Below are 16,995 nucleotides of genomic sequence, written 5' to 3' on the forward strand. Positions count from 1 at the left end.
CTAGGGGATGAACCAGCAGATGGAAGATCTCTCTCTCTCCCTCTCTCTCTCTCTGGCTCTGTCTTTCAAATAAATCTTTTTTTAAAAAACTAATAATCTCATTCTCAGAACTGCTGATTCTGTTTGCTTTACCTACTCAGTGGAAAACAGCCTTGACTTGGGTGACTCTTGACACTTAACTTGACTGAGCAAATTGGAGAAATAATGTTGTCAGCTAGTTGTCTGGGGCTGAATGCCTCTGGGTATTAAGAACTGACTGGAATTTCCTGACTGCAATGCCCATGTGAGTGGAGGAGATCTCGTGCTTGGGAGGGAATCAAGCTGCATGAGGAAGAAAAGTGTGACCTCGGAAGAGGAACCCCCTTGGTCTTCATAAGGCATGTTTCAAAACACTGAACAGAAAAGAACTTCTGATTGCCCACAAAAGACATGTTTATAGTTTGGGACTTAGGTGGGGGGAGAATGCAAAGAGGGATCTTCAGAGCCCAGCAAACAGAAAAACCTCTGACTAAGCTGAGTGATGATGCTTCTGCCTGAAGGGTGCCAAGACAGCCTCTACTGCTTTGCTCTGGCTTCCCACCTGGCTCCACTAGGCCACCATGCATGTTCATTCCAGATTTATCTTTCTAAAATGCAATCCAATGACACTACTTCCTTGCTCAAAATGCCCATACTGACATCCTTCTGTCAACCACAGCAGGCAGGGGACTCCGACCTTGCCTTTTGTGCCTCTGAACATGATCCCAATCTCATTTTCCACATGAGCTTCCTGCTCTGGCAAACAGTGTTGTTTCTAAAGAACATGTGCCCCTCTGCTCATGTCTTTCCCACTCATCTCTCCTGTCAAGTGCCCCTTGCATTTCAAGATCAGTATTCAGTGACATCTCTTCTTGAACACCCCTCATTCTTATCTGGAAATGACCTTGGTGCCCCTGAGTCTCTTGGCTATTTGCTTCTCTAGAATGGTCCTCATCTTATTCCATCACTCACCATAGGGATTTGTATATTTGTTTTTCCGTAGATGCTGACTATGAATTCCTTGATAGCCATGACTGTGTCTTTATTGTCCTCAGAGATAAGCTGGCATCCTGCACCTGGCAGAGCCACTTCGAGAGGCCAGGACTATTTGAATTTTCTCAAACCTCCAGTATATTAGAAATTGAAGAACTGCCTAGGTTTCAAAATTGAGGCATATTTCAAGTGTTACATTAAACAAATGGATGTGATGAAAACACACATATGCCTATAATGTTTCCCTATGTAGCTCTGCTGTTTGTAAGGAAATAATGGGATTTTTAAAAGTGTTTACTGCAAAGTGCCCTTCAGTTGACAGAGTATGGTAACTGACACAAGTTTAGCCCTGTTTGGTGACTATCTTCTTTCTCTCTTTGGGATGATACTCAATCTGAGTCCTGGGCCAGATGACACCTTAGATCCTGTGAGGAGCCCTCCCATATGGAGGACACTTAAAAAATGTTTGCTGAATTGAATTATACTTAAGTACACACTGAAAAGATGCTGTATGGTAATATCTTGTGTTAATTTCCCATATTTAGTTTGAATATGATATTATTTAGAAGATTGGAAGTAATATTGACATCTAATTAAAGGTCTAAATTTAACTTTTCGTTGTTTTATGTTTAGCAGATAGGAACCAGACATTGGGGAGGAAATAAAGGGGTCATCTCTACTGCCTGGCTACCTAAACTAACTGTATTTTCAGCAGTATGTGGTATATGACAACAAAAATTATGTCCTCTGTGACTCTGCTTTCTTTAACATTTTCCCTTATTTATTTTATGTGTTTAAGAGAGACAGGAAGATGGACAGTTCATTCTCCAAATACCCACAATGCCCGTGGCTGAGTTAGGCTAAACCTGGGAGTCAGGAACTCAATCCAGGTTCCCCAGTGGATGGCAAGGACCTAATCATTTAGACCATCATTACTGCCTCCCTGGAAATGCATTAGTAGGGAGCTGGAATCAGGAACAAAGTCAGGAATCAAACCCAAGCACTCCAAAGTGAGATGCAAGTGTCCCAAGAGGAGTTTTAACAACGAGGCCAGATGCTTGCCCCAGGCTGTCCTTCTGATTTGGTAACAGGGTTGAATGCTTCATGAAAATAAGCATATTCTTTTTTCTTGAAATTAGCCTAGGGATGCAAAATAATGAAGACCCTAATTACTTTAAAATATTTGAAGATCATTACTATAAGTGTTAAAACATATCAATAATATTCTTTGCCATTGGACAATAAAGCTTAAATCTTCTACTTAGAGACATCCTTCCTCTAAAATGCAAGAATTATGTATCTTTATGGATCATCTTTCAGTCTAGGGTATAGAAATCAAGCACACCTGGAAGTAAGCACTAGTCATTAAAATGGCCACTGTTGGGGCCAGCACTGTGCAGAGGGTTAAGCCACCACTTGTCATGCTGACATCCGTATCAGAGTTCTTGTCTGAGTCCTGGCTATCCTGTTTCTGATCTGTCTTCCTGCTAACACTTCTGGGAAGGCAGAGGAGGAGGGCCCAAGTACTTGGGTCCCTGCTATCCATGTGGGAGACCAGGATGGAGTTCCTGGGTCCTGGCTTCATCATGGCTCCACTTGGCTCTTGAGGCCATCTGAGGAATGAACCAAAGCATGGAAGATCTTTCTCTCTGTGTCTCCCCCAACTCCTTCTCTGTCGCTCTGCCTTTCCAACACATAAATAAGTCTTTGCAAAATAGATCTTTACAAAAATAAAATGACAACAGTTCATTGATTGAATTAAATTAACATGGATGACCTATTATAAAATTATTTTATAATTAAAAGGATTTTATAATTAAAAGGATCAGAAGAAATGAAGAGGATCTAGCATTTTAAATGAATCACAATATAATTTAAACTTGGGAGAAATACATATCAGTATGAAGTGCTATAGATAAAGAATTTTTCAGGGAAAATGAGGATGTTTTGTAAAATCTAAGGCCAAATTGCGAGAAGACAGGTTGCATAGACAAAAATGCCAGAAAGGATAGTTCTTTTTTTTTTTTTGCCAAGCAGAGTTAGACAGTGAGAGAGAGAGAGACAGAGAGAAAGGTCTTCCTTCCGTTGGTTCACTCCCCTAATGGCCACTACAGCCAGCGCTGCGCCGATCCAAAGCTAGGAGCCAGGTGCTTCATCCTGGTCTCCCGTGGGGGTGCAGGGCCCAAGCACTTGGGCCATCCTCCACTGCACTCCCAGGCCACAGCAGAGAGCTGGACTGGAAGAGGAACAACTGGAACAGAATCCAGTGTCCCAACCCGGACCAGAACCTAGGGTGCCGGTGCCGTAGGCAGAGGATTAGCCAAGTGAGCCACGGCGCCAGACCGAAAGGATAGTTCTTATATTGACAGGTACTTTACACTTGAGTAGGCCATATATAGAGCCAAGAGGTGTGTGAAAATACAAACTTCCTGTACAAAGTCCTTTTAATTATATACAGTTGTGAAACATGCAACATAGCTCCTACCATGGCAAAGATTTCAACAAGAATTTAAAGCCTATCTTGTTTTTTTTTTTTTTTTGACAGGCAGAGTGGACAGTGAGAGAGAGAGACAGAGAGAAAGGTCTTCCTTTGCCGTTGGTTCAGCCTCCAATGGCCACTGCGGCTGGCACGCTGCAGCCGGCGCACCGCGCTGATCCGAAGCCAGGAGCCAGGTACTTATCCTGGTCTCCCATGGGGTGCAGGGCCCAAGGACTTGGGTCATCCTCCACTGCACTCCCTGGCCACAGCAGAGAGCTGGCCTGGAAGAGGGGCAACCGGGACAGAATCTGGCGCCCCGAATGGGACTAGAACCCGGTGTGCGGGCGCCGCAAGGTGGAGGATTAGCCTAGTGAGCCACAGTGCCGGCCCCTATCTTGTTTTAAAAGACTGTAAGTTTTACTATGTCACTGCAGCATTAAAAAACAAAACTCAGTGTGTGTTCTTATTTTTTAGATAACCACATGGAATTCCCAACTCAACCCTCTATACCCATAATTTCACCTCCACTCTTTCTGTTAACTATAGGTGCTAGACAAAGGTTTGAGCTCAGGCCTGATCTTTTCAATGAGAGGTGCTCTATCAACTGGGCTTGGGTGTAGGAAGGGTGAGAAGTAGGCATTTGCTCTTTGATTCTTTCTTCCTTAACCTTTGTTCTATAATATGAGCCTGTTGGGACTCAAGGGAATGGCTACTCAGTCTACTTTGCTAAATGCCAAAAATCTGTGTGATGGTGTGAAGCCAGTTAGTTTGCAGAGTTCACAGTGTTTCATAGGTGTTACATGGTAAAAACAAAGGTCACAAATATTTTTCTCAGTTCAAGGTTTCTTGTTAAAAATCTAAAGGAAATTAATTTGACAATATCCCATTGTAATGATTTTAGTTCACTGAATGACATTTTATTCTACAATAATATAATGAAAAAGAGTGCTTTTGGGATCAGTTAGGCCTAATTCGGGACTACCTGTACTAGGTGTGAGGTTATTGGTAAATATGTTAAGGATTATTTTGCATCTTTTTTTCCCTCAAGAGTAAAATGGCATACTCTTAATGCTTATCTCAGACAGGTATTGAAATAATTAAATAGGGGAAACACAAAAGATTTAGCATGTTAGAAGGCTCTTCCTGCCTCACAGCTGTTTGTTAATTCATAGCAATTCTACTTAAACATGTGAGGCTGAAGGTTAGTAATGATAAACACAGAAGAATAAGAGAGGACAGTAAGTAGAAAGATGGAAATAGAATCCCAGAGATACAATTAATGTTTAAGTAAAATGTTTTCATAGAGAAAAGAAGCAATAGAACTTTAAAGTCGAATCCCTTTTAATCTGATATTTTTAAATCAATTTTTAAAAAATCAATTCAATGAGAGTGGAAATCTGTCATCACTGTGTGGCCAAACTCACTTTTATTTTTAAGTCATACAAATATCATAGTGAGTAGTTAATATTATCTTGAAACTTTGGCATGCTTTACAAATTCCATCTCCTTAGTAAAGATGACAGATTTTTGAGTAATTGACCTGTTTGATGGTCTTGGGTTGACAAAGGAACTTGAAATTTTATTTTCCTTGTGAGCTTTTTTGAGCTCACAAATTTCAGTGGTTTTTTAAAAAATTTAAATAATATTCATTGACTGTCATTTTCTACACGACTTAATTCCTACTGGGGGCAGAAAATTTTTTAAGCTTGCAGAGTAACCCAACTGGAGGACAGTTTTCCAGACTTAGGCAGTTCATGCTCTAAGCCCTATATCCTATGGTCACCCATGCAAATGAAATAACTAATTGAGAAAAATAACTGGAGAGACTGATTTTGAAAATACTACATATGAGATAAAAAGATCCTATGGGCTTCAAATATTATTATTATTAAAGATTATTCAGTGTTTAAATTGCTAGTAGTTTGTTTCATAGAAAATATACCAAAATCATTAAAAATTTCTTCCCATATTTTTAAAATAAAAATTTTATTTTAAAATAGTTTAGACTGGGCCGGTGCCACGGCTCAATAGGCTAATCCTCCGCCTTGCAGCGCCGGCATCCAGGGTTCTAGTCCCGGTCGGGGCACCAGATTCTGTCCTGGTTGCCCCTCTTCCAGGCCAGCTCTCTGCTATGGCCCAGGAGTGCAGTGGAGGATGGCCCAAGTGCTTGGGCCCTGTACCCCATGGGAGACCAGGAGAAGCAACTGGCTCCTGGCTTCGGATCAGTGTGGTGCGTCGGCCTTAGTGGCCATTGTGGGGTGAACCAACGGAAAAAGGAAGACCTTTCTCTCTGTCTCTCTCTCTCACTGTCCATTCTGCCTGTCAAAAAATAAAAAATAAATAAATAAAAATAAAATAGTTTATTAGACTTACAGAAAATTATGAAGATACTATATAGAGGTCCTGTGTACTTCTTACCCAGTTTCCCTTATTACTAACATTTTTCATTAGTATGCTACCTTTGCAACAAATGAAACAATATTGGCTTTATTATTAACTGAAGTTCATACTTTACCCAAATTTCCCCAGTTTTGAACTAGTGACGTTTTTCTGTTCCACAATCCTGTCCAGGAGATCACTTTGCATTTAGCTTTCTATCTCCTTAGTCTCTTCTCAACTGTGAAGGTTTCTCAAGCTTTCCTTATTTTTGATGACCTTGACAGTTTTCAAGAATACTGTTGAGTGCTTTGTAGAATATCCCTCGATGGGTTTTTCTTGATTAGACTGGGATTATGGTCTTTTGGAGGAGGACTACGAAGGTAAAGTGTCACTTTCTTCACACCGTATCAAGGGTACATGCTCTCAATATGTAATGTTTGTAGTAGTTCTCTAAGGAAAAATTACATTTACTTCTTTTCCCCTCCAACATTGTACCCTTTGGAAGGAAGCCACCATGTGCAGCCCATGCTTAAGGAATGAGGAGTTGAGTTCCACCTCCTTGAGAGTAGAGTATCTACAGAAATTATTTGGAGTTTTTCTGTACAGAAAATTTGCCTATTCCCCACCCCATCGATACATTTAATCATTTATTTAGTCAGTATATACTTGGGTGTATTTATTTGATACTTTGGATGATAACTGAATGCTACTTTATTTCATTGCTCAAACTGTTCCATCTTTGTCTATTGGTGCTCTCTTTCAGCTGATTGTCATAGCCCTTTGGAATATCCCCATCTTTGTGTTTTGGTTTTTAGTACTTTCTTACTTTCTGGCAAGATAAATGGCTCCAGTCTCAATTTGTGTACTTCCTGTTCCAAACCTAAAGGGATCTGTGGTCCCTTTTATTGGAAGTTGGTATTAGAATCCAAAGTCTGGGTACCATGGTGTGCTGGCTACTATTGAGATGCCATTGTTGACAGAGCAAGAAAACACCTATGTGTGTATACTAACCAGTGTATACACATATGTCTATATGTAACCATCTATTCCTCTATTAAGGTAAATGTTGAGCTCATAATGTCTTCAATTATATTTCATTACAACATGAATCATTATTTTTCTAAAAATTTTATTTACTTGAAAGGCAGAGAATCAGATACACAAAGAAAGAGGTTCTATTCATCTATTCATGCCCTAAATGCCTGTACCATTGGGGCTAGACAAGGCCAAAGCCAAGAGCCAGAACTCAATCCAGGTTTTCTACATGGTGGTGGGAACTCAAGTAGCTGAGCCATCACCTGTTGTCTCCCAGGGTACACGTGAGCAGGAAGCTGCAGTGGAGAGTGGAGCTAGGACTTGAACCTAAAGGCCTCCCATATGGGATGCTGATATCACAAGCAGCACTTTAACCCCTGCACTAAACACCTGCCCCCAGCATAAATCATCATTGTCTCTTTCCTTTGCTTATGTATCATTTCCCATTCCAACCGTGAGAAACCTGGCATTCACCATTTTCCATCTACTAGCTTATCTTTTCATTTCCAATTTATGTATAAAAATGTGAAAATTGGCCGGTGTTGTGGCTCACTAGGCTAATCCTCCGCCTTGCGGCGCCGGCACACCGGGTTCTAGTCCCGGTCAGGGCGCCGGATTCTGTCCCGGTTGCCCCTCTTCCAGGCCAGCTCTCTGCTGTGGCCCGGGAATGCAGTGGAGGATGGCCCAAGTACTTGGGCCCTGCACCCCATGGGAGACCAGGAGAAGCACCTGGCTCCTGGCTTCGGATCAGCGCGGTGCGCCGGCTGCAGCGTGCCAGCCGCGGCAGCCATTGGAGGCTGAACCAACGGCAAAGGAAGACCTTTCTCTCTGTCTCTCTCTCTCACTGTCCACTCTGCCTGTCAAAAAATAAAAAAAAAAAAAATGTGAAAATTGTTAGATGTACCCTTGAGGAATATAACCCTGTCAGCTGGGATGGCACGTATGCTGGTTCTCTTCCTTTTCATTTTGCAGACTGTACTCATTTCCAAAATTACTGTTTAGAACCTTCCCCTCCCATTTCTTCTGTTGAGATTGCTTCATATATTTGTAGCAGATTCTTCTGTTGCATTTGGCTTTCTTTCCTGGGGATTTCCCTGTTCTCCCCATTTTTCTTTAAATTCAAGTCCATTAAGGTTAATTGTTTGTGCTGTAAATTCTATGGGTTTTGACAAATGCATAGTGTCCTATATGCACCATTACAGCATCAAACAAAATTGTTTCACTGCTCTAAGAATATCTCTTGTGCCTCACCTATTAAACTCTTCCCCTCGCCACCCTGAACTTCTGGCAACCACTGCTCTGTTACCATCTCTATATAGTTGTTCCTTTCCCACAATACATGTAACTGAAACAGCACAGTGCATAGACTCTTCACACTGGCTTCGTTCACTAGAAATGGCATATAAGATGTGTCTGTCTTTTTGTAGCTTGATAGTTCACTCTTTTTTATTGATGAGTAATATTCCATTATACAAATGTACCATAGTTTTCTTATCCATTCACTGACTGAAATACATCTTGTTTTTTTTCCCCAGCTTTTGGCATTATGAATAAATCTACTATAAACATTTGCATGCAGGTTTTTCAAATCAATTGGGTAAATAACTAGCTTGGAGCATGATGTACTCTTGCTAGCTCATGTCTAAGACTAGACTGTATTCAGTTTTGTAAGAAATTGCCAAATTATATTTCAAAGTGGCTGTGCCATTTTGCATCCCCATCAGCAACTCTTGCCAGTGATCCTGTTACCAGTTTTTTTTTATTATTATTATTATAGCCATTCTGAAAGGCCAGTGACAGCATCTCATTGTTTTAATTTGTAACCCCCTAATGACAGCTGGTGATAAGCATCTTTTCATATGCTTATTTGCCATCTGTATGTCTCCTTTAGTGTGGTGTCTGTTCAGATGTTCTGCTTATTTTTAAATTCAGTTTTCTCTTTTCTTACTATTGAGTTTTACTTTCCCTTATTTCAGAAGAAAGTAAACAAAAAATAAAAGTGGTTGAGAAGAGGTGCATTTAAAAATAATTAAGGATTATGTAATCTATATATGTAATATATAACATATATTATATGTATGTATATTGTTTCATAATCATGTAAGCAAGGCATGATAGAAGAGTCAGCTCAGCATTAACTTGAGGCAGTGAAACTGGAGACACACACAGTTTATTGAAATTATCCTTCATCAGTCAACTCATTTAATTTTCACTACAGCTCTATTGATGGAAACTCTTTCTTCCCCACTTCAAAAATGAGGAAACCTTGCTCTCCTTCAATGCAAGAATTCTAAATCCCTGTGCCATGCTGTCTGATGGACAATACATTTTATAATGGCATTTTCCCCATGAACACTTATTTTATTTACCTGAAAGACAGAGAGGAGAGAGGAGAAAGAGAGAGAGAGAAAGAGAGAGAAATGAATCTATCTCTTGGTTTGCTCCCAAATGCTGGCAGTAGCTGGAGCTGGACTAGGCTGAAGCCAGGAGCTGGGAACTTAATCTGGGTCTCCTACATGAGTAACAAGGATCCAAATATTTGAGCCCTCACCTGCTGCCTCCCAGCAGCAGAGGGGTGTGTGTGTGTGTGTGTGTGTGTGTGAATAAGAACCTAGAACTGTGAGCAGATACTGGACTTGAACCCAGGTACTTCAACATGAGATACAGGCATACAGATTATGGAAATATTGCATCTTTTTGAATTATCTAAACTGCTACAAGCCTCATATTTTGCATTTGCACAAGAGCACATTGAGGTGATCGCGTAGTATTTCAATATAAATTTATCTCACATTGTTTTTCATATTCACTTTCTTGAAAGCTAGCAAAATATGATACAATAATCAAATAGGCTACTTTTCCCAGCTCATATGACTCCAGAAAAAGAATTTCCAGGAGTGATTGGCTTTGGTTTTTGATAGGTAATTACAAGAAGCATTCCCACTGACAGTTGGAATCATGACCAGACTGGGTCTTGAAAGCCACAGCAGTGCAGTTGCAGCTGGTGACTGGCTTGCTGGCTGGCAAGGCGCCTACGGCATAGGACTGGATGTTCCACCATGGCTGGGCGCTCCTCCAGGGAGCTGTCAGTCGCTGGGTTCCCACCGTGCCAAGCACCAGACAGGTGCAGAAAGGTTCAAGGTTTCTGTTCCCCATTAGAGTTGAGGGCATGCTGGCCGCCTGACATGAGGGGCCTGAGGAGCAGAGTTCCTGCTTTGCTCTGGGTGGGGTTCTGCACTGACATGGTCTTGAGAACACGCTGTTATTCCTCACCTGCTGGAGGCTGGCCTGACATGAGTGGTGAGTTTGCAGGGGGCGTTTAGAGAAACAGAGGACTGAGTCACTTCCATTTGTAAGGCTTCTTGTATGTTTTTTAAGGGAAAAAAAAAAGAGTCCTAAAAATTGTGTTTTATTTTACATTTCAAAGAAATTAATGCTCTTAGATCCAAACATGAGATGCAGTAGAACTGCAGCACTTACAGAAGATGCATAAAGCACATATGTTTATAAGAATATTCATTCCCAGTGAACGAGCTGGGGAGAAACATTGAAAGTAACTGATGGAGGTGCTTTCCTTCTACGTCCAATAGGGCATCTTTGTCACCGTGTAGCATGGTTCTGAGATTTTGTTTTCAGTCCTAAAACCAGGAGTGGGAGAAGAATTCAGACCTAGGGTGGAGAAGAAAGAAAGGAAACGTAGAAGTTACCTTAGATTTTGCAAGCCTATGGAGAATCTGGAATAAATGAAAGAGACAACAATGCTGATTATTTTCTTTGGGAGAGGGTAACTAACACTTTGCTTTGCTACAGTTTTAGTCAAATTTAGATCTGAGAAGCCCAGTGGGAGCTGCGGCAGAACTGTTTATTGTGTCTCCTGCTTGGCACAGAGCTGGAACACGTTAGCCATTCCAGAAAACATTTCTGGAAGGGAGTCAGAAAGTCACCTTATTTCCCAGGATACATTTCTTGTCTTTGTTTTGAGAAACAATATTTAAAAGTTTAGCAATTTATGACATAAGCTGATAACATACATCTTTGCACTTTTTTCAGTGCTTATGCAAACATGTAGTTTATGCAACCTGTATATCTCCTCTCACCTACTTGTTGGGGTATAAATAAGGTCACAGGTCTCTCTCTCTTTTACTTTTTAATATTGAAGTTAGTAGGAAATTCAGAAACTCTTTTCAAGGACTTCCTCTACCCCAAGTTGTCCAAGAAATTTGGGGTTTTCTATGTCCAGGGGTGTAATTCCTGTTTCCAAACACCAGTGAAAGGGAGTATATGGAAGACTTGGCCAGTCTGCTGTCACATGCCACACCCCATTTTCTGCTGCAGAGCCCTTGTCACCACAGCAGTGTGTCATTGATGAAAATAGGCCTCCCACAGAGTCAGATGCTTCCATTATCACCCTGTGGAAACAGATCCTTGCTCAGGTTACCGCAGTTCCTAGAGGAAGATCTCTCTATCTCATTCTCTCAGCCTCGGTCGGTCTCACTCAAGACTACATTTTCCTTGGATTTCCAGAGTTGCTATAGCAGTTTCCAAAGTTCCTCCAGTACCTTATGGGTAAAAGCGAGTTCCAGTTTCAGCTGCGAAGTCAAGAACAACCCATCTGACATCATGCAGTAGGCGTTGGCAGAAATCTTTCCTCTCATGGTTGTCCTTGGGTGTCCTTAGTGTGTCTATTTGAGTGCTCCAACAAGAGTCATCTCAATGCTTCACGTTGATTCTAAGCACATGGAACCTCCCAGGCAGTGGAAGACGTAGTCTCTGTCTCTTGTTTTTTCCTCTCCTCCTGGATAGCCACTGACTTTCCTTTGCTCTAGTGAAGATGGTCTACTTGATGAATTCAGAAGAACAGAAAATTCTCCTCTGTGGTAAGTCCCTATCTTCACCTAAACAGAGAAGCAAGAAGACAAGTTGTAAAAGGCAGCTCCCCTTAGTCAAACAAGCAAAGCTGTTCAATGTAGTCTAATTACACATACAGCACTGGGATTAAGTGCTCTGCTCTGGAACCAGATCACTGGATTTCAAGAAAAATTTTGCAGCTTTCCTTGAATGTGGCATGACTTTTATCCTTCTGTACCTCAGTTTCTCCATCTGTAAAATGGGATGCAGAAAATAATGAAATACATCAACTTCACAGGGATTTTCCTGAGATATTTAGTTTACACAGCAAACAAATATACACAACATATAATTTTTTTTCTTGCAAAGACAGGATCATGCTAAACTTAATTTGCTCTTAGTAAACAATTATGTCTGTGTTTTTAGTAAAACTATGTAATGGTCAGACTTATTTAGATGAAAACATGTTACAAGTTTATCAATTTCAGCTTACTTCATTAGCATACTTTGTCCCAAAAATCATTGAAGTGGTATTCACAGATTTCTTTGAAGATAATTTGTATACATGTGAAGAAGTGTTCCAAAGTGTTTTGTCATTGTCTCATCAGCGTTGCCTCTCAGCAGTTTTGCAGTGAGGAGATTCTGGTCACCCTGCAAAGACACAGGGATGCATGCCGTGGAGGCCATGGAGCCATAGTCACTGAGCCAGGAATGGGTTGTCCTTTTGACCTTGCGAATTAATCACCAGAGTTGCACTAATCACATTGAACTTGAAGATCCACACATGGCAAGGTTAGTGCCCTAAAACAAGATCTCAAAGAGCCTGTCTAGGCAGGGTAAGTTAAAGCAGATCAGAAAGGAGACCTTGAGCCTATGAATTTTCAAATTCTAATTTCCTGTGTGAAAAAGCCGTCCTTGAGTAACTGGCTTCATGTCCTTTCCTTGTTTGTTTTCTCATGGATTGGTATAATAAATGACCATAAAATGAGTGCTTTTGAAAAAATTATAGCTGAAAATACTGTTCGTGATGTCATCCAGTGATAATTCAGTCTTTGGATGGCAGACTTTTCCGTGAGTAGAGTGGAGGGAGGATAGTTTTTCTTTCCAGGTGAACTTGCATATTAACTTCTACTAGATATCAGACTATGAGAATAATACAACATCCAGTAAAATTTCCCATGTAGTCTCTTCTTATTCTGTATTACAAATGCCATATGTTAAGTGTTTTTATTACATGTTTTCTATTTAAAGGGAAATAGTTAGAAATGAGTAAATAACCCACTGTTCTACTTGCTGTGCACTACTCTTTCTAAATGTACCTCTTCCATAAAGCATTTATGTAAATTAACATAGAACTCATCTGAGAACACAAATCACCCTTTCCTCTTAGAGTTCCAATTTACAAAACTATTATTCTAATTCTATACATAGCATCTGGCTTTCAGCATGATATCACTATGAAAATTTAATCTGGTGTTATGAATCCTCTAAGAAAACTTCACTAGAAAACAGAGAACATGAAAAAGAGAACTGATATAAATAATGAAACATTTCATAAACGACAGTGTTAGGAAATCTCAGAAGATTTGTTAGCTTTCTGTATGAGTATTTATGACAAAGTTATATTCCAAATGGTACTCAAAATTGTTCCAGTTCTTTAGTGGTATTAATAAGCTTCCATTTTGTACAGCCTTTTTAAGGAACTAGCTACTTTTAAGTTACAGATGACCCATCAGGGCGCCAAATTTCATCTGGACACTGTTACAAATACTACTGCTGATGAGCTTAGCATTAGAGGAACCAGGGCTGCTGTTGTCATGTAGCTGTGGTTGCTGGCTGTGATATCAGCATCCCATGTGGGCACTGGTTTGTGTCCCAGCTGCTCCCCTTCTGATCCACCTCTCTGCTAATGGCCTGTGGAAAGCAGTGGAACATGGTTCAAGTGCTTGGGACCTTGCCACTCATGTGGGAGACCTGGATGAACCTCTGAGCTCCTGGCTTCTGACTGGCCTGGTGCTGGCCATTGTGGCCATCTGGGGAGTGAAGCGGCAGATGGAAAATCTTTTTCTGTCTGTCCCTCTGTCTAAGGCTGACTTTCAAAATAAATAAATAAATCTTTTTTAAAAATTCGAGGAACCAAAACACAGAGCTTTCAGATGTTATTTCAGTGTGAAGGAAATGAGGACATTTCTACCATATAAAAAGTTTTGCCTTTAAAAGTGAATTATCTTACAGTGGCAAGGGCACTGCTTTACCTTCTTTTCATCTGGTTCAAATACAAGGGTACTTAAAAAAGTTCATGGAAAATGGAATTAAAATATGAGTATATTTTGGTATAGATCACCTTGAAGTGCATGCATAGTTTCTTCATAGTAGGAATATCCCATGTATTTTTTTAAAATATCTTTTTTGGATAAAATAAACTCAGGAGGGCTGGAATTGTGGCACAGCAGGTTAAGCTGCTAATTGCAATGCCAGAATCCTGTATCTGAGCACCAATTGGAGTACCAACTACTCCACTTTCAACCCAGCTAAAGGGCCTGAGAAAGCAGCAGGGAGACAGGAAAAATAGTTGGGCCCCTGCACCCCTGTGGGAGACCTAGATGGAGTTCCTGGCTCCTGGCTTTGGCCAGGCACAGATCTGGCTGTTGAGTCCATTTGTGGAAAGAATCACTGGATGCAAAATATCTCTGTTTCGCTCTTGCTCTCCCTCTGTCTCTCCCTCTATTTCTGCCACTCTGCCATTCAAATAAATATTTTAAGAAGATAAACTCAGACTTTTAATTCCATTTTCCCATGAGCACTTCCATGTACCCTTTACAAGCAAATAACTTCAAAGGGGATGAGAGAATTAAATGTTCCTGAGAGTTCTGACAGTTTTTAGGGAATTCAGTTTGCTGTAGCATTCAATTTTGCAATGCTGCACTAGTTTCTGATTTATAATCAGTGATATGTAATGGTAATTTCTGCTATTCTTTTAATATGATTTGGCTACCCAACTCATGCATACATTTAAACCCCATGTCTTATGTTAATGGTACTAGGAGGGTGAGAACTTAATCCAATTAGTGTCTGGGGGTGCAACTTTTGGGAAATTACTGGATTAGATTAGGTTGCTAAGGTAGGGCCCTGCGATGGAATCATGATTGCTTTCGAAGGAGGAACACATGGATGAGGGTGTGTCCTGTGTCTTTGTGTGCTGGCTCCAAATAGGATCTTCCTTCTGCATAAGTCCTGCCATTCATTGCCAACCTCCACCCTCATCAGGCAGCAGACCAATGAGGCTGCCTGACCTTGGATTGTGACTCTCCAAAACTCTAAGCAAGAATAAACCTTCCTTTGTAAATGACTTCTCTCAGGTGTTTTAGTTGTGGTGACTAAAAGCTGACTAATACAATTTTTTTTTTAAAAAAGACTCATTTATTTATTTGAAAGAGAAAACTCTTCCATCTGCTGGTTCCCAAATGGGAACAACAAATGAGCACAACACCCAGGGCTGGGCCAGGCCACAACTAGGAGCCGAGGACTTCCATGTGTGTGGCAGGAGCCTAAGTACTTGAGCCATCATCTGCTGCTTCCCAGGTACATTAACAGGGAGCAGGATCAGAAGTGGAGCAGCTGGAACTTGAACCAGTACACCCATATGGGATACAGGCATTGTAAGTGGTGGCTTAACACACTATGCCATGACACGGCCTAATACAATTTCTACCATTTACTGAACACTTAATAGGTTCCAAGTTTGTTTATGTACAACATTTAGTTCATTCAATGGTTCTCAACTAGTGGTAACTTTTCACCCTGCTCCCTTCCCCCAGTATATCTGGCTATCTTGGGAGTCAGTTTTGGTTACCTGGGGAACAGAGGAGTTGTCCTACTAGCACCTGGTGGGTGGAAGCTAGGGAAGCTGCTGATCATCCTACAATACAAGGCCAGCCCCCAACAACAAAGAATTATTACCAACCCTAAATTTCCACAGTACTGACACAGAGAGACTCTGATTTAACCCATTCAACAATCCTGTGAGGTGGAAACTATTAATCTCATTTTCAGCATTATGGCATAGCAGGTTAAACTGCTGCTTACAATGCCAGCATCCCTTCTAAGTGCCAACAGTGTTATGGTATAACTAGGCATGTAGGTAAAGTTTAAGCAAGCTGGAATTCTTGTACCCCTGCAATGTAACCCTATCTCTTTAACTGTCAATTTGATATGCCCACCTTCTCAGGATGCATGCTAAGTCTCTACTCCATTTACATATCCAATTAGGCTACCACTCCCTTCCATATAAAATGAAGTGGAAGGTGGGAGAGAGCTCTCTTGCTGCCAGACCTCGCTTAGAGGTGCTGCTGTAGTTGGAGCTTTTTTCTACTGAAATCTGGTCTCTGTTGGACCTCTCCCACTCTCTGGCAGACCTTCCCAATTATAGGTGCCATTTTCAGTTTCTCTTTTCTCTCTAGCCTATGGGAAATTCTTTGGCCCACTCATATTGGGGTATTTCTCAGTGTAGGGCAGCCCACACTCGTGCATGTGGATGTATGGTTATTCCCTGACTGCCAAATAAACTCTGTTCTTATTTGCAAAAGATTCCAGTCTTGGCTTAATATTTCTATCTCTGTGGGACACAGGAACCTGGATTTTAAAAAAATGATATATTCATTACCCACATCAGTTTGAATCTCAGCTGCTCTGCTTCTGACCCAGCTCCTTGATAATATGCCTGTGAAAGCAGCAGACGATGGCTCACCTGCTTGGGCCCTGCCACCCACGTGAGAGACCTGAAGGAGTTCCTGGATCCTGGCTTCAATCTGACCTAGCCCCAGCCATTTGGGCCATTTGAGGTGTGAATCAGCGGCAGATGGAAGATCTCTCTCTCTCTCTCTCTCTCTCTCCCTCCCCCACCCTCTCTCTCCACTCTGCCTTTCAAATGAATAAAATAAATCCTTTTAAAAAAAACCCTCATTTTCCTGAAAAGAAAAAGGAGACAAAAAAAGCTAAATAATTTAAATAGGATCACTCAGCTAAGTAAGAGATGGTGTCAGGACTGCAAACCTATGTCATTATTGCCTTTAAGCCCAGGCTGTTTCCCCTATGTCTGCTACCATCTTCTGTGAACTTTGATGACCACAAGTAGGTTTTGAGCTTTGTAGGGCAGAGGTACCTCTTTATTCTGTATCTGCCTCAGCATCAAGCTCTTGCTTGCTGAAAGAAGAATATTAACCATTCATCCGCTGGATATCTTC

The 16,995-nt window shown here is 41.0% G+C and overlaps 1 protein-coding gene and 1 long non-coding RNA gene across 7 annotated transcripts in view; one reads left to right on the forward strand and one right to left on the reverse strand.

The window, feature by feature from the left end:
* Positions 1-16,995, forward strand: part of CFTR (CF transmembrane conductance regulator) — a 260,245-nt gene that overhangs the window by 28,429 nt on the left and 214,821 nt on the right. For 3 of the 6 annotated variants that reach the window (XM_051847977.2, XM_051847974.2, XM_051847975.2), the window contains one exon: positions 12,361-12,544. The exons of the other annotated variants lie outside the window; for them this stretch is intronic. In XM_051847977.2, the coding sequence (XP_051703937.1) occupies positions 12,537-12,544 (8 nt within the window). In that variant the 5' untranslated portion in view covers positions 12,361-12,536. The remainder of the gene's footprint in view (positions 1-12,360; positions 12,545-16,995) is intronic. 6 annotated transcript variants of the gene reach the window in all.
* On the reverse strand, positions 10,745-12,392 carry LOC138849054 (uncharacterized). The gene is made up of 3 exons (XR_011387425.1): positions 12,246-12,392; positions 11,890-12,004; positions 10,745-11,799 (listed from the first exon to the last, which is right to left on the reverse strand). It is a non-coding gene; the product is annotated as an uncharacterized lncRNA (long non-coding RNA).

The sequence above is a fragment of the Oryctolagus cuniculus genome, chromosome 3 (assembly GCF_964237555.1).
Source record: "Oryctolagus cuniculus chromosome 3, mOryCun1.1, whole genome shotgun sequence".
Classification (NCBI taxonomy): Eukaryota; Metazoa; Chordata; class Mammalia; order Lagomorpha; family Leporidae; genus Oryctolagus; species Oryctolagus cuniculus.